This window comes from Bos indicus, chromosome 10 (genome assembly GCF_029378745.1).
Source record: "Bos indicus isolate NIAB-ARS_2022 breed Sahiwal x Tharparkar chromosome 10, NIAB-ARS_B.indTharparkar_mat_pri_1.0, whole genome shotgun sequence".
Classification (NCBI taxonomy): Eukaryota; Metazoa; Chordata; class Mammalia; order Artiodactyla; family Bovidae; genus Bos; species Bos indicus.
The window spans coordinates 25,489,392-25,512,333 of record NC_091769.1 but is presented as its reverse complement, the minus strand read 5'-3'; the positions used below and the strand labels follow the sequence as shown (position 1 = coordinate 25,512,333).

The 22,942-nt window shown below is 41.2% G+C and overlaps 2 protein-coding genes across 3 annotated transcripts; both read right to left on the bottom strand.

The window, feature by feature from the left end:
* Window positions 1-3,766: 3,766 nt before the first annotated feature.
* LOC109564479 (olfactory receptor 10G2) lies at window positions 3,767-4,723 on the bottom strand. The gene has a single exon (XM_019967913.2). It carries the CDS (start codon window positions 4,721-4,723, stop codon window positions 3,767-3,769), a length of 957 nt encoding a protein of 318 aa, XP_019823472.2.
* A 4,087-nt stretch (window positions 4,724-8,810) lies between these two features.
* Window positions 8,811-12,701, bottom strand: LOC139176050 (olfactory receptor 10G2). 2 transcript variants are annotated; one of them, XM_070796778.1, is made up of 2 exons: window positions 12,686-12,701; window positions 8,811-9,739 (listed from the first exon to the last, which is right to left on the bottom strand). In XM_070796778.1, exons 1-2 carry the CDS (start codon window positions 12,699-12,701, stop codon window positions 8,811-8,813), a joined length of 945 nt encoding a protein of 314 aa, XP_070652879.1. The 2 variants fall into 2 exon arrangements, with proteins under 2 accessions (XP_070652879.1, XP_019823471.2); XM_019967912.2 differs by lacking the exon at window positions 12,686-12,701 and having other exon boundaries at window positions 8,811-9,767.
* Between the last annotated feature and the right edge of the window lie 10,241 nt (window positions 12,702-22,942).

The window sequence follows — 22,942 nt, the reverse complement described above, 5'->3', positions numbered from 1 at the left end:
CCTTTCACCTTCAACTTGTTTGTGTCTTTGTCTCTCAACTGAGTCTCTTGCCCATAGCATATCGTTTCATAATGTGTTTAATCTATTCTGTCAATTTCTGACTTTGACTTGACAGTTTAATCCACTTGTATAGAACAGCCAGAGAGAAGATAAGGAAATGGAGGACTCAGCACACTAAACCAACTAAATCTAACAGAGATACACAGAATATTCTCTAAAGAGGATATACGAATGGCCAAAAAGCACATGAAAATATGCTAAGCATCACTATTAGAGAAATGAAAACCCAAACTACAGTGAGATATCACTTCACATTCATGAGGATGGCTACTATCAGAAAAACAGAAAACAGCAGGTGCTGGTCTGGATGTGGAGAAATAGGACCTCTTGTGTAGTGTTAGGTGGAAACGAAAAATAGTACAACCCTTGTGGAAAAAAGCATGGTGATTCCTCAAGAAACAAAAAATACAATAACCATATGATCCATCAATTTCACTCCTGGCGTATACCCCAAAGAACTGAGAGCAGAGTCTCAAAGAGATATTTGAGGACCCATATTCAGAGTAGCATTATACACAATAGCTACAGTGTGGAAACAATTTCAGAGTCCATCAACGGAAATACAAATATGGCCTATACACACAACAGAATGTTATTTTGCCTTAAAATTGAAGAAAGTTCCACAATATGCCACAGCATGGATGAACCTGGAAGACATTATACTAAATGAAATAAGCCAATCACAAAAAGACAAACACTGTATGAGGTATTTAGGAAAGTCAAAATCATAGAGACAGAATGTGTAAAGATGATCGCCAGGGACTTGTGGAAGGGGAGAATAGGAGTTATTGTTTGATGGGTGTTGAGTTTCCATTTTATAGAGTGAAAGGAGTTATGGACACGGGTGGTCATGATGGTTGCACAATGATGTGAATGTATTTCATACCACTGAACCATACACTTAAAAATTATTAAGATGGTAATGTTTATACAATATGTACCTCACTGAAGTAAAATAAAAAATCTCCCCTCAAATTGGCTTACTATGACCTCACACATCTAAATGGGTGAAAAAACTGTCAGCAAATGAAAGAACATATTTACTTGGTCCTCATTTTCTGGAAGGAGTTATTGACACCTGCTCATATACTGCCCTGTATTTCTTGTTTCTCCAGATAAGAGCAGGACAGATCATAAAGGATAAATCAAGGTCATTTATATCACCCTGACCTGGTCAGAAGGACATTGCTTGATTAACTGACTGGCCCACTGAATGATGGAACAGGTGGACTCCAGATCTATGGCTATTGGGCATTATAGTAATTGGCCAAAAAGTTTTCTGGGTGCTTTGGATAATTTGAACGAAGTTCAAAAGACTTTCCCAGTGCTGTTTTAATTTTCAGTTAAAAATTATTGATTGAATAAAGTATTAATTAGGATGAGATGAAACTGCTAACAAAGTAACTCAGTAAGAAATCAGTGGATTAAAGAAGTTAGAGGTCTATTTTCCTTTCACTTAAAATTCTTAAGTGAACTCTCCAAGCTGGCAGGTGATTCATTTCCACTTGGTTACAAGGTTCTGCTGATGAAGCTGGGTCCCTGTTGTATGCCAGTTTCAGCTCAGAGTAGGAAAAATCATGGAAAAGTTCCTGTGCCACGTTTGAGGGCCAGACCTGGAAGGATTATACATACACATAAACTCTTCTCTTACTCAGTTTGGGAGAACTCGGAAATATGACCATACTTGGAAGCCCTGCTCCATCTACAGTTATCTGGCTAGGGAAGAAGGAGAGACTGGATTCTGGTGGGCAGGTAGCTATCTCTACCATAGTGCCAGTTAGTAGATACTAGGGAAAAGGGGGCTGTGGCACAAACACTAGTGAAATGCCCTTTATCTTCTCCAAGGACTCCAATTTGAATACAACACACACCAGCCTGTGATTATTGTTTCAGGCTTCCCTGCTGGCTCAAAGAATCTGCCTGCAGTGCAGGAGACCCGGATTCGACCCCTGGGTTGGGAAGATTTCCTGGAGAAGGGAATGGCTACGCACTCCAGTATTCTTGCCTGGAAAATGCCATGGACAGAGGAACCTGATAAGTGCTATTATAAAATACAAAGGACTATGGGAATACAAGTCCTTGTATACAAGGAGGATATAAGTTTTCACTGGGAAAATCAGAGAAAGCTTCCTGTAGAAATAAAGGTCCTCCCCATCCTCCTATGCCTTGTAGGAAGCATAAGACATCAGTTTATCAATGTGGAGAGGGAAGAAAGGTATTTCTCACACAGGAATAAGTAAAAGCTCAGAAACAGGAAAGTACAGTCATCCCCAGTACCCGCAGGGGGCTGGTTCCAGGAGTCCCCCTATACCAAATCCCCTGATGCTCAAGTCCCTATATAAGATGGTGTAGTACTCTGAATATGATGGCATCCATAGCCACAGGTTTCACATTTTCAGATTCAATCAACTTTGGATGTGGAGGGCTAACTGGATAGGGAATGTTTAAGGAGTAGCAGGGAAATTAAGGAGAAGGCAATGGCACCCCACTCCAGTACTCCTGCCTGGAGAATCCCATGGACGGAGGAGCCTGGAAGGCTGTAGTCCATAGGGTCGCTGAGGGTCGGACACGACTGAGCGACTTCACTTTTACTTTTCACTTTCATGCATTGGAGAAGGGAATGGCAACCCACTCCAGTGTTCTTGCCTGGAGAATCCCAGGGACGGGGGAGCCTGGTGGGCTGCCGTCTATGGGGTCGCACAGAGTTGGACACGACTGAAGCGACTTAGCAGCAGCAGCAGCAGCAGCAGGGAAATTAATGGGAGTAGGAGAGAAAGGGGAGGTGGAGGGACCTTGGGAGATGAGGTATATTGGGATCAGACTGCAGGGGACTAAATTCCAAGCTGAGGTCTGGCTTTATTTATATATGTTAGAGAGCTAGTGAATGTTTACAAGGAAAGAAATGATGTATTTAGTTCTACGTTTCAGAAAGTAGAACTTATTCTAGTGGTGTGAATGAGGATGAGGATGATAAGGAGAGAGACCACTTAGGAAGGCAGAGAGATATTCCTGAAGCAGAGCAAACAGAATTAAGTGAATTGCCGTATGGTGAAGAGGGGCTGGAAGGAAGGAGACAGTCTGTGCAGAGATTGCACCAAGTGCTTGGATGGATGGATTTGCCTTGAGATAAGCAAAACAATCCTCAATGCCCAGAGGCTTGGGAAACCAGGAGTGAAGAAAGGGGATGAAGAGTAGATGGGCAGCATTATGCTGGGTTTTCTCAAATTTGGCTTGTGTAATCCCCCTTTCTACATAGAGCATTTATTCCTTGTATTCAACCTTTGTTTGTAGACTGTGCTTTTCCCCAGAAAAGTGCAAAAAAGTGACGGATAATTTAATGAGATTAAATACAGCACTAGCAGGACTTCCCAGGTGCCTCAGTGGTAAAGAATACACCTGCCAATGCAGGAGATGTGGGTTCCATGCCTGGACTGAGAAGATCCCCTGAAGGAGGAAATGGCAACTCACTCCAGTATTCTTGCGAGGAGAATCCCATGGATGGAGGAGCCTGATAGGCTACGGTACATTGAGTCACAAAGAGTCAGACACAACTGAGCATGTATGCAGCATAGCATTAGAAGCTTCTTCCTAATAGAATTACACTCTATTCAGCTTAAACCAAAACTACTTTTGAACAACTGCCACATGCAGCAGTTGCTGAAAAGAGCTGTAGCAATGATGATGTAGGTAGTCCCTGAGCCTCTAGTTACTTATTTTCACTCCCAGCCCCTCTACCCGAGGCTAGTCTCTTCAGAGCGGACTTCACTTCCTGGTTCCTCAGTGTGTAGATGAGGGGGTTCAGTAATGGAGTGACAACAGTGTAAAACACAGCCACTGCCCCATCCAGGGGACTCTTGGAGCCAGCCCGAAGGTAGATGAAAATACAGGGGACATAGTAGACTGTGACCACGGTTAGGTGGGAGCCACAGGTGGAGAAGGCTCGGCGCCGCCCATCAGCAGTGTGAATCTGCAGGATGGCATGGACTATGTTAGCATAGGAGAGCAGAATTAACATGAAGCAACTGGCGGCCACTACCCCAATGTCCACAAAAGTCACAAGCTCATTGACAGTTGTGTCTGCACAGGCCAGTCTCAATACTGCAGGGATGTCACAGAAAAAATAATCCACCTGGTTGGGCCCACAGTAGGGCAGGCGGAATGTCAGGGTGGCCTGGATGGACCCATGAACAGAGCCAGCCACCCAAGCTCCAGCCACCAGGATGGTGCATAACCTCCCATTCATGAGCATGGGGTAGCGCAGGGGCTGGCATATTGCCAGGTACCTGTCATAGGCCATCAAGGTGTAGAGGAAGCACTGAGTGCTGCCCAGGAAATGAAAAAAATACAGTTGAGCCACACAGCCGCCAAACGGGATTCTCTTGCTGGCGGGAGTAAAGTTTAGAATAATCCGAGGAACGATGACAGAGGAGAGCCACATGTCCAGGAATGAGAGCACGCCCAGGAGAATGTACATGGGGCGAGTGTGGAGCTTTGGGTCAGCCCACACAGTGAGCAAAATGAGGAGGTTGCCCAGCTGAGTCAGGATGTAAATGATGAAGAAGAGCAAGAAGAGGAGAATCCTCAGCCTCGGGGGGTGAGATAAGCCCAGGAGAATGAAATCTGTCACCACAGTGTCCAGGGATGTGTTGCTAGTCTTTCCCATGTTCTTCTGTAGTCTGCTAAGATGAATGATGCAGTCAGGCAAGGGAAATACAACACAGAGATGTGATGGGAGAATACTTTTGTCTGATGACCAGAGTCTAGGAGGTAAACAGAACACATCTACATTTTATATAGAAAGTATTTTTGGCGTGGCATTCAAGGGAGATGCTGCTGGGCATGGAATGTAAGAAGGTGGCAATGAAAAAGCAAAGTCAGGGAGAAATGAGACCTTCCTTCTAGGTCAGGTAGGAAGTCATAGGATAAACTGTTGTCTTGGCTCCCCTTCACCCAGAGGCTCAATCACTTTGAGCCCTTTGCTAGCCATGTCTCTTTCACTTTGAAAGAAATCAGATTATCTCAAAGGATTGGCCTCTTTCTGGCATGTCTACAACGAACTGGGGTTTTGTGTGGGACATTTTGGGTTGGGACTCTTCCTGTCAAGAGATGATATAAATCACTAGGACTGAAGGATGTGGAAGGACCCGTCACTGGGTCTTTTAACCTTGCTAATCTTTTGGACAAGACTCAGATCACAGCCCTTTCAGGCTGTGAGGCAGCATGAGCAGAGAGGTAAAGCAAGGACAGTGAACAGCGTTTGGATTCAGTCGGGAGGCAGAATCCATATTTTATCGCTCTGATTATCCTGTCAGTGTCTTTGTCCCGCGCATTAAAAAAATCTTGCTTAAGAAAAGGTGCTTTAAGGAGAAATATCGTACGACATCTCTTATATGTGGAATCTAAAAAGAAATGATAGAAATGAACTTACAAAACAGAAAGAGACAGACTTAGAGAATGAACTTACGGTTGCTGGTGGGAATGATGGAAGAAGGGATAGTTAGGGAGTTTGGGATGGACATGTACACATTCCTATATTTAAAATGGATAACCAACATGGACCTACTGTATAGTACATGGAACTCTGCTCAATATTATATAGCAGTCTAAATGGGAGGGGAGTTTGGGGAAGAATGGATACAGGTATATGTATGGCTGAATCCCTTTACTGTTCATCTGAAACTATCACAACATTGTTAATCGGCTGTACCACAATACAAAAGAAAAAGTTTTTCTTTTTCTTTTTTTTTAAAGGAAAGGTACTTGAAACGCAACGCCTTCCAAACTTCAATTACATTCACCCAGTGTACTCATCCCTGGGGGAAGAAGGGTTAGGGAACTCGTTCTGTGTTTGCTCTGTAATACTGAGTCTGTTGCATGATTTATGCTGCTTTCCTTTCTCCCCTAAATAGAGAAAATAAAAGATAAGTGCTAAAATGTTCAAAGAAGAAAGTTCCCAAATCTGGAGAGAGGCTCATTTAGTTCAGACTTGATACACTTATCATATGAACTCTGTGAGCAGAGGATGAAGTAAGGAAAAAAGATAAGGAAAAGAGACAACCTAAATATGATTTTTGACAAAGTTCCTGAAACTTTTGTGATTTCTAAACTATGTCTTTGCTCCTCTTGTGAACTGACCTGACTTTAGAAATGCTTTCCGGTTTGAACTCACATGAATACAGCACCAAAATGTTGGTGGAGGCTGGCCTTTCTTGGGTAGAATGGCCCTGCAGGTGAGGACAGCCTCCTCCAGAGCATCTTCTGGGCTTGTGGTGATGGCTCACTGGATCTTTGCTTTGGAACGGAATTGACACACTGACTCTACTAATTATCTGTGAGACCTTCTGCCCTTGGAGGCTCTTTGTAGATTGTGACTTCTCTACTTAAATGTCTTGGATTTTATGTTGGTTAAATTATTAGCTGGATCTCTTTTGACTGAGGTATTTTTTTTTTTTTTTAGCAAAACACTGTCAAGAGATTTATAGAAAATTATTTACCTCTTGGGAATTCTAACCAAAACATTTCCCTCAAGAGAACTGCAGTCCCCTGATCCTCATTATTTTTTTTTTTGCTGTGACAGCAAGCAGAAATCATTTCTACATTATGTAGAAAGTGAACTGTGGAGAACAACACTATCTGTTGGATGAAAGACATAATCTCTCATTTCTGTGATCCTTTTTTTTTTCAAGTGTTGTTGGACCACGCATTTACTCACTTTCTACTCGAAAAATGCATTGAAAATGCACTTAATTTTCAATGGTTGAACTAATCTTCGTTACATGGCTTCCAACACATTTGTTATCCATTGACTGTTGGACAAGTCTGCTGGTATACAAGAGGGTGGATTCAGCTGTAAATGAGGAATTAATACATACTCATGAAAGCCAAGGAAAGCCTGACTTTCCCATGGGCCCAGAGTAGCTTCAACATTCTTGATTCCACAGGCCTTCCATGATGGGAGATGATGCTGACTTTGCATGACAAAAATGAGCAATAAAGATTCAAAATCCCAGTCAGACAACAGGTTGCAAAACAGGACTGTGTCCACAGCAAAGCTCAATAAATAGTTTTTTTTTTTTTCTTCAAAATGTATTGATTTTAACTATAGTGAATTCTCCAATATGTATCAACATTGATTTAAACAAGTTAAAAAGAATAGCTTTATTGAAGTTAATACAAATGTTGTAGAGTTCACCCTTTCAATCTGTACAATTCCGTTGTTCTTGGTATATTTACAAAGTCGTGGATTGATCACTCCTGTCTAACTCTGGAATAACTTCATTTGTCCCAAAACCCTCTTCCACCCCACTCCTGGTGAACACTAATCTGCTTTCTGTTTCTATGGATTTGCCTATTCTGAACATTTCATATAAGTGAAGTCATGTAATATGTGGCCTTTTGTGCCTGGTCACTTTGACTTGGCATAGCATTTTCAAGTTTCATCCATGTAGTTGTATGTATCGGAACTCCATTCCTTTTTCTGGCTGATTGCTATTCCATTTTATAGCTATACCATATTTTGTTTATCTTTTTATTAGTTGAGGGATATTTTATTTGGTTACATATTTAGGATGTTTTAGTGCTGCTATGAACACTCATGTACAAGTTTTTCTTTTGTGTTTGTAAGCATATGGTTTCATTTCTTTTGGAATATACCTAGGAGTAGAATACGGAAATTCTATGTTTAACATTTTGAACAATTGCCAAGTTGTTTTTTAAATGGCTCTACCATTTTATATTGCCAAATTTCTTCACAGATAGACAACACTTGTCATTGTCTGTCTTTTTTTATTGTAGCTGCCTTTGATGGTAAATTGTATTAATCAGAGACTGGTGGGTATTAAAACATATATATCAGAGATCATAGGAAACTCTTTTCTGGAATGTCTTAATATATAGTTTAAGATATGTTTGAGGCTTTCCTTTTTTACTCTTTTTTCTTCTGATCTTTTCTTCCTTCCTCTTTTTTCCATCTCTTTCTTCTTCTTGTGTCTCTCTTCTTTCAAGTCTCATCTGCTTTTAGTTTCTTTTAAATATAATAACAAAACTTGCTCATTTTAACGTTGAGTAGCACAGAGATGTACAAGAAATAAAATCCCTTTACTCCACTTTCCCATTGCAATCCCTAATGTAAACAATGTTGAAATTCATCCTATATATGCCTACACTTTGAAGAAGTTATACATATATACATGTGACTAGTTAGGTATTAAGAGAGACTTCCTAAAGATGGATAGAATTTGATGTCTTAGCACATGGGGAGAGTAAGGGACAGGAAGGAAATACAGATGATCCAGTATTTCTGGGTTGAAGTGCTTGGGAATGCTAATGCCATGAATAGGCAAAGAAATAACAGAATTTATAGAAGTTTAGGTTTAGGGGCAAAGTGGATGAAAAAGGGGCTATGGTAGCATTATGTCTTGTTTTTTCCCTTTCACATTTTCTGGCATAATTTACCTCAAAGAAGTTGACATCCTATTTAACCTTGGAAAGACATTTTCTTATCTCACAAGGTAATCAAAAGGTGGTAGAAGGAGTGTATCCATTTATTTCCAAACAAATAATGTAAAACCAATTTGGCCGAGTTTAATGAAATGAAAAGATTATGAATCCAAAGAATTCAGAAGTTTCTTCTAAAGAGAATTAAATTCAGTACAGTTTAGATCATGATCAGCTTTTGAACATCTGCCATATGCAGCAACTTCTGAAAAGAAAGGTATTAATGGTGATGTAGGTAGTCCCTGAGCCTCTAGTTACTTATTTTCACTCCCAGCCCCTCTACCTGAGGCTAGTCTCTTCAGAGCGGACTTCACTTCCTGGTTCCTCAGTGTGTAGACGAGGGGGTTCAGTAATGGAGTGACAACAGTGTAAAACACAGCCACTGCCCCATCCAGGGGACTCTTGGAGCCAGCCCGAAGGTAGATGAAAATACAGGGGACATAGTAGACTGTGACCACAGTTAGGTGGGAGCCACAGGTGGAGAAGGCTCGGCGCCGCCCATCAGCAGTGTGAATCTGCAGGATGGCATGGACTATGTTGGCATAGGAGAGCAGAATTAACATGAAGCAACTGGCGGCCACTACCCCAATGTCCACAAAAGTCACAAGCTCATTGACAGTTGTGTCTGCACAGGCCAGTCTCAATACTGCAGGGATGTCACAGATAAAGTAATCCACCTGGTTGGGCCCACAGTAGGGCAGGCGGAATGTCAGGGTGGCCTGGATGGACCCATGAACAGAGCCAGCCACCCAAGCTCCAGCCACAAGGATGGTGCATAACCTCCCATTCATGAGCGTGGGGTAGCGCAGGGGCTGGCATATTGCCAGGTACCTGTCATAGGCCATCAAGGTGTAGAGGAAGCACTGAGTGCTGCCCAGGAAATGAAAAAAGTACAGTTGAGCCACACAGCCACTAAATGGGATTCTCTTGCTGGTGGGAGTAAAATCCAATATTAGCCGAGGAACGATGACAGAGGAGAGCCACATGTCCAGGAATGAGAGCACGCCCAGGAGAATGTACATGGGGCGAGTGTGGAGCTTTGGGTCAGCCCACACAGTGAGCAAAATGAGGAGGTTGCCCAGCTGTGTCAGGATGTAAATGATGAAGAAGAGCAAGAAGAGGAGAATCCTCAGCCTCGGGGGGTGAGATAAGCCCAGGAGAATGAAATCTGTCACCACAGTGTCCAGGGATGTGTTGCTAGTCTTTCCCATGTTCTTCTGTAGTCTGCTAAGATGAATGATGCAGTCAGGCAAGGGAAATACAACACAGAGATGTGATGGGAGAATGCTTTTTCCTGATGATTAATGCCAGAGAGTTATGAGATAAACTGAATACTATTAAATTTTTTTTCTAAAAGGAAGGTGGCATTGTCATTAGTCATTTTGGTTTACTTGATAAGATAAATCACCCACAGGCTGGTTAGTATTCTAGATGAATGGAAACTCTTATCTACTGAGAAGCATAATTTGGCAGATCAAGGAACAGGAGAGTGTGTGAATGATAGGCAGTATCATTAACTTCAAGCAAAAAGAATGTTCACCAAAGAGGAGCTAAGGCTGAGACAGAGGAGTGTGGAATGTATACCCCAGAATTACCTCATCTACTTGTTCCTCCACTTACCATCATTGCCATGCCCCCTCTTTGTCCTCAGCTGAAATCGCATCTCCTCACCATAGCGTGCAAAAATATTCATTTTCTGGTCCTTGTTTTCCACTCCATCATACTCACTGTAATCCCTTCTTGATGTTCAGATGCACAGACTTCCTCAGTGCTCTCACAGTTCAGTGCTCCAGCCTGGAACATGTGCACCCACTGCCTCTCTGCCCCCTTCACCTACGTAATGCCCACTTTTGTTTCAGGACTGTGTTTGGAGGGCCTTATCTTCAAAAGGACTTTCCTGATTCCCAAGGACCATGCTTACACTTTCAGAACACATATCACATTATATTGCTGTTGCCTAAGTTGTCTAATGTCTCTTCCACTAGTCATCCTCTCTAGTACAGTAAAGGTGATAATTATTTTCTGAATAGCTGATTGAATGAAAGTGAAAGAAAGTCACTCAGTCGTGTCTGACTCTTTGTGACCCCGTGGACTGTAGCCCACCAGGCTCCTCTATCCATGGAATTCTCCAGGCAAGAATACTAGAGTGGGTTGCCATGCTCTTCTCAAGGAGATCTTACCGACCCAGGGATCGAACCCAGGTCTCCTGCACTGCGGGCAGATTCTTTACCATTTAAGCTACCTAGGAAACTGATTGAATAAATGTTGCCAAATCCTACTGATAGGACACAGTGCTTCTTTCTCTGACTCATGGGCACTCCCCCTGGCTGGCAAGGAACCATCTCATTCTGATGCATTATGGGTCTAGTTTTGTTATAAAAAACTCCAAAGACCTTTCACATTTTTTATTGCTCCAGGATATCATTTAGATTTATTGGTTGATTTATGTGGTTCATTGGTTTGGGATTGGATTTTTTTGGTAAAGTGTTTCAGAGGAATTCTTACTGTTTATTGTACAAGCTTTGATTAATGCAGGACTTAATCTTCAGTTTGTACATATATATAGAATTATAGCTAGATCTTGGTCTAGATATATTGTTGACTTTTGAACAACATGAGGGTTAGAGGCACTGACCCCTGTGCTGTTAAAAATTGAGTATTGCTATCTCTGCCTCACAAACAAACAAACTGATTTATAGCCTGTGATAAATCATAATGGAAAGAGATATAAAAAAAGAATGTATATATATGTATGTATAACTGAATCATTTTGCTGTACAGCACAATTTAACATAACATTGTAAATCAATTGTACTTCAATTAAAAAAAACAAACCCCAAAACCCCACAGAGAAATTGATAAGCGTGTTACCAAGAGGTGGGAAGCATAAACACTTTGGATAGAGTCAGGACTGGACCTTTTGATTCCACATGTTGTGATCACTAATGGAACAAACTTTTCATGACTTTCCCTCTAACTTAATTAATTAAAATCTCTGTAAATTGAAAATACGGTACTATATTGAAAAAAATCCAGTTATAAGTGAATCTGCATAGCTCAAACCTGTGTTGTTCATGGGTCTATTATATATTGCCGTTTACCATACAATAACGCTCTCTGAAGACCTGAAAAGAATTTGAAGTACCTAATCCACAGAATAAGAAAAAACAGAGCGATGACATATGTTTGTTTCATTTATTTTGTCAAATATTCTATTTGAGAGAGATTTTTCCCCTACTAGGGTTTGAGTGCTATCATCTGTCATTTTGCAATAAAGTAACTTTGTTACTTAAATGTCTATTTTCAGGAAGGAATTAATATAATATTAATATATATAATTAATATAATAGAGATTAATTATAAATTATGTGGGAGTATTAGTAGATTCTCCATCAGGAAAGTCATCAAGATATTTTATCGTGGTTATTTTATAAAATAACATAATTAATATATTAACATTTAAGAGCTATTAATAGTAATAATGATACATAATAAACCTGGTTCTTCAGAAGCCATAGAAAATATTAAGCATACCCTCTGCTTGCAAAGAAAGAAGAAACACCAGGTTTTTACTGTCTGAGTTTCAGGAAGACACTTCGATTTATTTGACAACTAATCGGAAGACTATTTGGCTATAATACAGTGAAGGGATAGAAAGAGTTGAATTAAGATTATGTTTAAAATGCAAATAATGAGCCAAGGTAATTTTTATTTTTGCCAATATATATGTGTAATACCAGTGTGCTTCCATTTAGGCAAGCAATACATTCCTGAAGTGTTTTATGAAAATCAATTGTATATCAAATCAGACAGAACTGTAGCACTGGGAGAATTGTTTGGAGGATTTCCATAATATGTATTTATGTATAGTGAAAAAATTCACCTTAATTTATCTGCTTTTCCAGTCTGATTTTTCCCATTTGTTGTGCATAAATCTGTTTCCACCTCTCCCAGATGCCCTGTTAGATGAAAGTTTCCTTTACCTCTATGTTCTGGGAGAGGATGGCGGCTTTGACTTGGGTATGGTGTTCCGGGGCTGCATAGGAGGGCAATCTGTGATTTAGAGAGATGGGCAGAGTAGATTTCCAGAAGGTGGATTTGGAAGAAACAGGTAATGTGTTTGATGAAGGATTAAATCTCTCCATGAGAGAAACAGTCTGCCCCCACCGCCCAAGCCCTCCCTGGCCCCTTTGCTGCAGTTTTATGTGTCTTTTTGTTTTAGGTCTGCTCCTGTTCTTTAGCTATGGAAACTTAGTATATTTAAAGTAAAGGAATAGACAGACTTAAAGAATTTCAAAAAATGAAAAACAATTTTAGTTTAGCCAATCAGGTAACAAACTAAACATTTCCCAAGTTTTAGACTTTTTGATGTTGCTAAAATCATGTGGTAAAATGGTCAGAAATGAAATATAAAGCCCATAAAAATAGCAAAGTGTTAAAATTCAGTATAAAAAAACACCTGAAAATAAGGGTCCAGTGATATTAGAGAATAAACAATACACGGTTGAAAATCAATTATCCTGGAAACTCTAGGGAAAGGCTGTGGGGGGTGGTAGTGAAAAAGCGACACTGAGAAGATAAGGACCAGGTTGGAGGAGAACAAGGGCACCTTCTAGAGAGCTCTATGGACCCACAGGATCATGAGCTGGGCTGCTTTCTGAGCCTCCCATCCCTCTACTACCCATCCCCAAATCAGGCCAGTTTGTTGGGAGCATATCTCTTGCAGTAACCTTCCCATTTAGAAAGACTTAGAGGAGAGCAGCGTTCCATCAGACTGTTTGAAACTTAGAATTTCTACAGCTAAATTTTGGGAGCTGGGCTATTGGGAACAGTTATAAAATCCTGAAGAGGAGGAATGAAGACTGGTTTAGTGTTGTGTTAGACACACTGGGATCAGAGGACTTCTGTATTTACCCCTAGGACAAGGCCCACCCCAAAACAGTTTCTGGAGAGTATATTCCCTTTTCTTCATTATCCATTCAGTAACTAAACATCCTGGTAGAGCTAGGGCAGAGTAGGGAAAATGGATCGGAGAAGGAAGTGGCGACCCACTCCAGTATTCCTGCAGGGAGAATCCCACGGACAGAGGAGCCTGGCGGGCTACAGTCCATAGGGTCCCAAAGAGTTGGGCAGACTGAGTGACCGAGCACATGAAGGGAAATGGATAGAGTTTGGGGTGGCCTAGACATATTTTATCTCTTTTCAGAAGAAGAGGCTCTTGTCCTTCTTGTGTGCTAAGTTGCTTCAATCATGTCCTACTCTTTGTGACTCTGTGGACTGTAGCCCATCAGGCTCCTCTGTCCATGGGATTCTCCAGGCAAGAATACTGGAGTGGGTTGCCCTGCCCCCCTCTCCAGGATCTTCCCCGCCCAGGGATCAAACCCCTGTCTCCTGCATTGGAAGTGGGGTTCTTTACCATTAGCGCCACCTGGGAAGGTTAAAAAGAATGAGCTTGCTTATGGAATGCTACTTTGTATCATCTTCATTGGAAAAAGGAAAGACTAAGAATCTGGCCTATTTATGTTTGCATAATTACCAAAGAATTTTCTTCACAAAATCTATTATTTTATCACTGCCCAGCTCTATTCTTTGTGACTGCCAGAGAGAGAGATAGAAAGATGCAGATGAGAGATGAGAGAAAGAGAGAGAAATGAAAATAAAATAGCATTTTCTTTTGAACCACTTCTCAACCCCAAAAAGAAATTCCCTAAGTTTGGAAAGAAAGAATTTAATGCTAGTAGTTTGAGAAAGAGTTGAGGAAGAAGATGGGGAAAAGAGACTGATTAACATTTTGGGAAAAACAACAGAATGTCTGAAGTTTTCATAGTTAGTTTGTGGCCTTATTCTGAAAGGAGCTGGTTTCAGGATTGCTTTCCCATCCTTGTAGACTCACATGTACAGACCTGCAAAATCGTGGAGGAGGCTGGCTCTCCTTGAGTTGAATGGTCCAGCGCATGGAGAGATGTCCTTCAAAGAATCAGTCTAACCTGTTGTAAAGGGCTCCCATATATGTGTTGGGAACCTTTAGGATTCTTTCAGGAGTTCTGCCTGGCATATAAATATTTAGAATCTTTGCGAGCACCTGCCTTTCAGGGCTCTTTGATGTTTGTGACTTCTATATCTCTTGAGTCATATTTTACATTGCCTTTCATCAGCTGTTGCCTCTCTCACTCTGAATAAAAGGGGAAAAAAAACTGTCAAGAGATTTGAAGAAATATTTTAACCTCAGAGGAATTTACTACTCTAACCTGTTTCCCTAATGAGATTGTCCCTCCCCAAATCCTCGTTATTTTGTTTTGAGGGAAGAGAGCAGGAAATGTTTCTCCTAGACCTCCAGAAATAGGACTGTGGGGGATTACCTCGCCAGTATAGTTTTGGATGATTTCCAGGTTCTTAGAGGTGTTATAATCTCTCAGTGGATCACTTTCTTCCCCCATATACCCATCAGGGATCCTCCATCATTTCTTCCGGTTTCTCTTCACATGTGACCTGATCACTGAGGGTCTCTTGACTCTCTCACTCCCCCTCCACTTAGCATCATATGACAAATTATATTTTACTTTTTTACTTGTTTATTGTCTCCACTCACTAGAACGTAGGCTCCACGAGAGGAGGGAGTTTTGCTCACCAAGGAATCCCCAACACACACACATTGCCTGACATATAGTAAGTTCTCAATAAATACTTTTGAATGAATGAATGAGTAGGTGAAACTGTTACACATATTAAATGCTGTGGGCAGAAAAAAGCATTGCTTTCAAATGTGAACCTCAAATTTAAAGTTACCAGGGGTTGATTTGGCCTCAAATTGATTCTCACATGCATGTGCAGGTCTAGGCAGCATATGCTGGTGTAAGTGGCTTTGGATATTCATTTGTTTATTTTACAAAAGAGTCCCTTAGGCTGCAAGGAGATCAAACCAGTCAATCTTAAAGGAAATCAACCCTGAATATTCATAGGAAGGACTGATGCTGAAGCTGAAGCTCCAATACTTTGGCCACCTGATGCAAAGAACTGACCCATTGGAAAAACCCTGATGCTGGGAAAGACTGACGGCAGGAGGCGAGGATGACAGCAGATGAGATGGCTGGATGGCATCACCGACTTGATGGGCGTGAATTTGAGAAGCTCCGAGTGTTGGTGATGGACAGGGAAGCCTGGTGTGCTGCAGTCCATGGGGTCACAAAGAGTCGGACACGACTGAGCAACTGAACTGAATTGAACTGAATTTTAATCTGGGTAACGTTAGGAAACTGGCTAGAAATGAAGAAATGAAGCTTGGAGTGTGATATAAGCTTCAGGAGCCTCCACTGTAAAACAACAAAGCTGTATAAAGATGGGATGATTTCTAAGATTCATTTAAACTGTTGTTACCAAAGTTGCAGTGCTACATCTGGCCACAAGATGACAGTGTTGTCTTTTTTTTTTTTTTTTTAATTAAAACCAAGTGCTGTGTCTGCTGCTGCTGCTAAGTCACTTCAGTTGTATCCCACTCTGTGTGACCCCATAGATGGCAACCCACCAGGCTCCCCCGTCCCTGGGATTCTCCAGGCAAGAACACTGGAGCGGGTTGCCATTTTCTTCTCCAATGCATGAAAGTGAAAAGTGAAAGTGAAGTCGCTCAGTCGTGTCTGACTTAGCGACCCCATGGACTGCAGCCTACCAGGCTCCTCAGTCCGTGGGATTTTCCAGGCAAGAGTACTGGAGTGGGTTGCCATTGTCTGCTAGGTGGAGTAAATAGAAATAAATCCAGAGGACTCATGAGAGGTATACATTTCTTTAGCAAAGATACTGTATTATCTTTATATTAACTTGGGGTACATTAGCTTGGGAAAACTATGTATTGAAGACATAATTTCCTTTTGTGACAATTGGGAAGTAGTTTGAAATATAGCTTTCCCTCTCCTTGTCTCCCTCCTCCCTCCCTCTTTTCTTCCTTCCTTCCCTCCATCCTTCCCTCTCTTGGTCCCTTCCTTCCTTTCCTTTCTAGCCTTCTTCTCTTTCTCCTTTTCTCTTGATTTCTTTCAACTTCTCACTTTATTACATAAAAATTACCAGTCAAAACAGAAGTGTATGAGAACATGTTAATATTCTTACCATTTCCTTTTAATCCCAACTTTCTGAAGTAACTAAAGTGAATAATTTCCTTTGTTTTTCCATCTCTTCTTCTATATTCATACATATGTACAGATAGATATCTTATATTTCTTTAGATCTTTAAAAAATATCTCATTGCCTCTTTGTTGGGAGATACATTTAGATGGTAGAAAAACATGTCCATCTCTTCTTTGTTGTCACAAATACCACCACCATCAGCACCACCACACACACACACACACACACACACACACACACACACACACACACCGTGTGCATAACCTGCCTCTAATCTCACTCCTGTTTCTATTTTCTCTTGCCTTCAGAAAGACAAATTCTCAATATTGTCAAATTGACCACTTCTGCCTTTGCCTTTCTTCCTGTTTGCCACCTCTGTTCTTTATACACAATTTTAATGTTTAATATTCACAAAATCACATAGATTAATACCTGTGGATTCATCAGTAGAAAATGTTCACGTGAAGACACTCCTGAAAGGAAACCCACAGCTGCTCCTACGGAAGCTTAAACCCACAGCTGCTCTCACGGAAGCTCAGTCCTTCAAGAAAGGAGCTCCACCCGCTGCGTTTTCTTCTGGGTTTTGCATCCAGATTGAGATTTCCTCCCTCAACCACAGAGAGGGAACCCGCCTTCTTTTGGCTCCAGGGGCACAGGTGCGGAGGACGCAGCGCCTGGTTTGTGGTGTCCTGCAGCAGATGTGGAATCTTTTCCTTCTTTGTGTTTCCCTGACAGTGAGAGGTGAGTCTCAAATTATTAGCAAACATTGCCAGGAACTTTCAGAATAATTTTCTTCCAGATAAATGCTGACAACTCCTAACTTTTGTAGTGAAAGAGTCTTTCCCCATACATCTTAGTGGTGCTAATTGTCCTTGTCCCCATCCTCATCCTTGTCCCGTGTCTTTCTACCAGCATTTATTTCTACCTAAGGAACTCCTCCGTCAAAGGCAGTGTTTTTTTGTGACCATGTGAGAACTATCCTCTTTAATAATGATGTGGTTTCCTGGAGTGCTACCCTGATAATGGTCATGGATCTTCTCATAGGCTCTGCAGGAAAAGGCGTTAAGCAGCCCACTGAGTTGATGGCTATAGAAGGAGCCTCTGCCCAGGTTAACTGCACCTACCAGACATCTGGATTCAATGGACTGTTCTGGTACCAGCAACACGATGGTGGAGCACCTGTGTTTCTCTCTTACAATGTTCTGGATGGTTTGGAGACGAGAGGTCATTTTTCTTCATTCCTTAGACGCTCTGATGCACACAGTTACCTCCTTCTGAAGGAACTCCACATGAAAGACTTTGCCTCTTACCTCTGTGTTGTGATAGACACGGTGACTGTGAGGTCTTTCCAGCTGCTCTAAAACTCAGAGGCAACCACACCAGTACAACAAACCTTGAATAGCCAAAGCAATCTTGAGAAAGAAGAATGGAATCAACCTGCCTGACTTCAGGCTCTACTACAAAGCCACAGTCATCAAGACAGTATGGTACTGGCACAAAGACAGAAAATTAGATCAATGGAACAAAATAGAAAGCCCAGAGGTAAATCCATGCACCTATGGACACCTTATCTTTGACACAGGAGGCAAGAATATACAATGGAGAAAAGACAATCTCTTTAACAAGTGGTGCTGGGAAAACTGGTCAACCACTTGTAAAAGAATGAAACTAGAACACTTTCTAACACCATACACAAAAATAAACTCAAAATGGATTAAAGATCTCAACATAAGACCAGAAACTATAAAACTCCTAGAGGAGAACATAGGCAAAACACTCTCCGACATAAATCACAGCAGGATTCTCTATGATCCACCTCCCAGAATATTGAAAATAAAAGCAAAAATAAACAAATGGGACCTAATTAAAATTGAAAGCTTCTGCACATCAAAGGAAACTATTAGCAAGGTGAAAAGACAGCCTTCAGAATGGGAGAAAATAATAGCAAATGAAGCAACTGACAAACAACTAATCTCAAAAATATACAAGCAACTCCTGCAGCTCAATTCCAGAAAAATAAACGATCCAATCAAAAAATGGGCCAAAGAACTAAACAGACATTTCTCCAAAGAAGACATACAGATGGCTAACAAACACATGAAAAGATGCTCAGCATCACTCATTATCAGAGAAATGCAAATCAAAACCACAATGAGGTACCATTTCACACTGGTCAGAATGGCTGCTATCCAAAAGTCTACAAGCAATAAATGCTGGAGAGGGTGTGGGAAAAAGGGAACCCTCTTACACTGTTGGTGGGAATGTAAACTAGTAAAACCACTATGGAGAACAGTGTGGCGATTCCTTAAAAAAACTGGAAATAGAACTGTCTTATGACCCAGCAATCCCACTACTGGGCATACACACTGAAGAAACCAGAATTGAAAGAGACATGTGTACCCCAATGTTTATCGCAGCACTGTTTATAATAGCCAGGACATGGAAGCAACCTAGGTGTCCATCAGCAGATGAATGGATAAGAAAGCTGTGGTACATATACACAATGGAATATTACTCAGCCATTAAAAAGAATACATTTGAATCAGTTCTAATGAGGTGGATGAAACTGGAGCCTATTATACAGAGTGAAGTAAGCCAGAAAGAAAAACACCAATACAGTATACTAACACATATATATGGAATTTAGAAAGATGGTAATGATAATCCTGTATGCGAGACAGCAAAAGAGACACAGATGTATAGAACAGTCTTTTGGACTCTGTGGGAGAGGAAGAGGGTGGGATGATTTGGGAGAATTGCATTGAAACATGTATAATATCATATATGAAACGAATTGCCAGTCCCGGTTCGATGCATGATACAGGATGCTCGGGGCTGGTGCACTGGGATGACCCAGAGGGATGGCACGGGGAGGGAGGTGGGATGGGGGTTCAGGATGGGGAACACATGTATACCAGTGGCAGACGCATGTTGATGTATGGCAAAACCAATACAATATTTTAAAGTAATTAGCATCCAATTAAAATAAAAAATATGAGACAGCAAAAAAAAAAAAAAAAAAAAAGAAGAAGCTATATTTCCTGAGTGTACACTTGCTATAAGTTGAGATCAGGGGACTTTGCAACCAGACTACTTGGATTTGAATTTGCTGCTTTCCATCTGGGTAGTCTTGAGCAAGTCAATTTATCTTTCTTTAATTCAGTTTATCCAATTTTATCCATAAAGAAAGCTAAGTGCAAAGAATTGATGCTTTTGAACTGTGGTGTTGGAGAAGATGCTTGAGAGTCTCTTGGATTGCAAAGAAATCAAACAGTCAATCCTAAAGGAAATCAGTCCTGAATATTCATTGGAAGGACTGGTGCTGACGCTGAAGCTCAAATACTGTGGCCACCTGGTGTGAAGAACTGACTCATTGAAAAAGACTCCAGTGCTGGGAAAGGTTGAAGGCAGGAGGAGAAGGGGATGACAGAGGATGAGATTGTTGAATAGTATCACCGACTCGATGGACATGAGTTTGAGCAGGCTCTGGCTGTTGGTGATGGACAGGGAAGCCTGGTGTGCTGCAATCCCTGGGGTCTCAAAGAGTTGGACATGACTGAGTGACTGAACTGAACTGACTGATCCATTTATAAAATAAAAATAATAGTATCTGTCAAACGGGTGGTTGTGAGTTATACACACACATAGAACAGAACAGTGCTGGCAATAGTGAGCTCTGTATAAACGTTAGTTATTTAACTTCTAGTCTTAAACTTTCACTAAGTCTCACGAGGCCAGAGTTCTGGGACTGGATCTCAGTATTTATCTATCCTTGGTTTGTAGAAGTTGAAATCCTGACAACTATTTGCATATTGTGGATTGAAGGATGAAAGATGGAGTTTGTAAATGGGGAAGGTTCTCTGTTCTGAAGAGATCACTGAGTAATACTTATTCTCTCTGGGGAGACCCCGAACTTTAGAGGTCCAGATGCAAATGCTTCAAAATGAGATGTTAAGTATTCTGATGAGCTTTGTACAGCTATCTTCATGTGTGTGTCCCTGAGAAGTTAATGTGATCTTAATGTATTTTGGGAATTTATAAGACAGGCTGGAAATGAGATTCAGGGCTTTGAACTTGAGGAACATGGACTTGAGTATCTATAGAAGATGAGAAAGAAGAGTTAGCATAAGCAAAATGGTATATAATTCAGGGTGAGGAAGGAGCCAGTAGGGGGGCCCATGGTACAGCACTGTCAGTGGGTATGAAGAATAGCAAAAATCTGTAGTCAGCTTAAAGATTTTCCTTTCCTACTTTTAAATTTTCAAAGCTTTGTTAAATGTTACAGCTTACTGTCAGCTAGGTTTAGAAAATAAATGATTATTTTTGTGGCTTTGTCCCTACACGAGATAAAATTGATCAGAGCTTAGAAGTTCAAATTGTAGGTTATTCAGATATCAAAAGTTAGAGCCATCCCAATTTAAAATAAGGTATAGTGAGTCATGGCTTCCCTGCTGGCTCAGATGGTAAAGAATATGCCTGCAATGCAGGAGACCCAGATTTGATCCCTGGGTTGAGAAGATTCCCTGGAGAAAAGAATGGCAACCCACTCCAGTATTCTTGTGTGAAGAATTCCATGGACAGATGGGCCTGGTGGGCTACAGTCCATAGGGTTGCAAAGAGTTGGACATGACTGAGCAAATAACTATCACTCACTCACTCATAGTTAGTCATGGGCTTCCCAGGTGGCTCAGTGGTAAAGAACATGCCTGCAGTGGGGTAGACAAGAGTTTGATGTCTGGGTTGGGAAGATCCCCTGGAGAAGGAAATGGCAATCCACTCCAGTATTCTTGCCTGGGAAATTCCAAGGACAGAGGAGACTGGTGGGCTACAGTCCACATGGTCGCAAAAGAGTTAGATATGGCTTAGCTACTAAACAACAACAATAGTAGTAATATGTTACACTGTTTGAAATGAAAGATTAAACAAAATTCCCTTTGGGTGAGGTAAGGGTGTGTTTTCATTCTAATTTATAAATTGGAGCTTTTGAGATGGACATGTTAGAAAGTAATATAAATTATGAATCAAGGCCATTAAAATATTCGTATTCCTTTTACATGATAATTATATTTTTGAATTCTCACTTAAAGATAGGCAGGCTAGACGTGAGGTTTAGGGGCTTTGGACTTTGGGGATGTGGAGGGTTTATATAGCAGCGCTATCCATTAGAGCAAAATATGGGCAAGAGTCAAGTAATTTAGGATCAATGGGCTATTTTAAAGCTGCATTGGTTTTTATTGCTGTGTAACACATTACCACAACGTTCATATATTTGCTGATAGTTCCGTAGGTCAGAGCTTCCCTGGTGGCTTAGAGGGTAAAGAGTCTGCCCGCAATGTGGGAGACCTGGGTTCAATCCCTGGGTTGGGAAGATCCCCTGGAGTAGGAAATGGCAACCCACTCCAGTATTCTTGCCTGGAAAATCCCATGGATGGAGGAGCCTGTTGGGCTACAGTCCATGGGGTCGCAAAGAGTAGGACACGACTGAGCGACTTCACTTTCCTTTACGTAGGTCAGAAGTCCAGGCAGTTTCAACTGATTCTGTGCTTGAAAATGAAAGTCACTCAGTCATGTATGAATCTTTGTGACCCCATGGATTATATAGTCCAAGGAATTCTCCAGGCCAGAATACTGGAATGGGTAGCCTATCCCTTCTCTAGTGGAACTTCCTGACCCAGGAATCGAACCAGGGTCTCCTGCATTGCAGGTGGATTCTTTACCAACTGAGATATGCATAGGATACCATAAGACTGAAGTCAAGACTGTTGACAGCCTGAGTTCTTATCTGGAGCTCAGGGCCTTCTTCAAAGTTCATTTCTGTTGTCAGAATTCTGTTCCTTGCTCTTGTAGGACTGAGATTTCCTTTTCCTTGCTGTCTCTTGGTGGGGAAGTCTTCAGCTCCTTAAGCTCACTTGCATTTCTTCTCACATGATCCATTCCATTTTCAAACCAGCAATAGCATTTCAAGTCCTTCTTATACTGAGCTTCTTACTTTATAGTCTGCCCTTCTTATCTGCCACCAGAGAAAGTTAATGTGCTTTAAAGGTCTCATGTAATTAGGTTAAGCTTGCCTAGATATATCCCCCTTGTAAGGTGAGCTGTGATATTTAATACAACACAGTCATCACAAGTGGTATTCTCTCACTTTCAAGGTTCTGGAGATTAGAGCATGGAATCTTGGTGACATTGTTTGAAATTCTACGTACCTCAGAGCCAATAAAAGACAGTTATAGAGAGTCTTCTCCAGCACTACAGTACAAAAGCATCAATTTTT

Coding starts and splice junctions, on each gene's coding strand:
- LOC139176050 (XM_019967912.2), bottom strand. CDS start 9,767: ATGGGAAAGACTAGCAACACATCCCTGGACACTGTGGTGACAGATTTC.
- LOC109564479 (XM_019967913.2), bottom strand. CDS start 4,723: ATGGGAAAGACTAGCAACACATCCCTGGACACTGTGGTGACAGATTTC.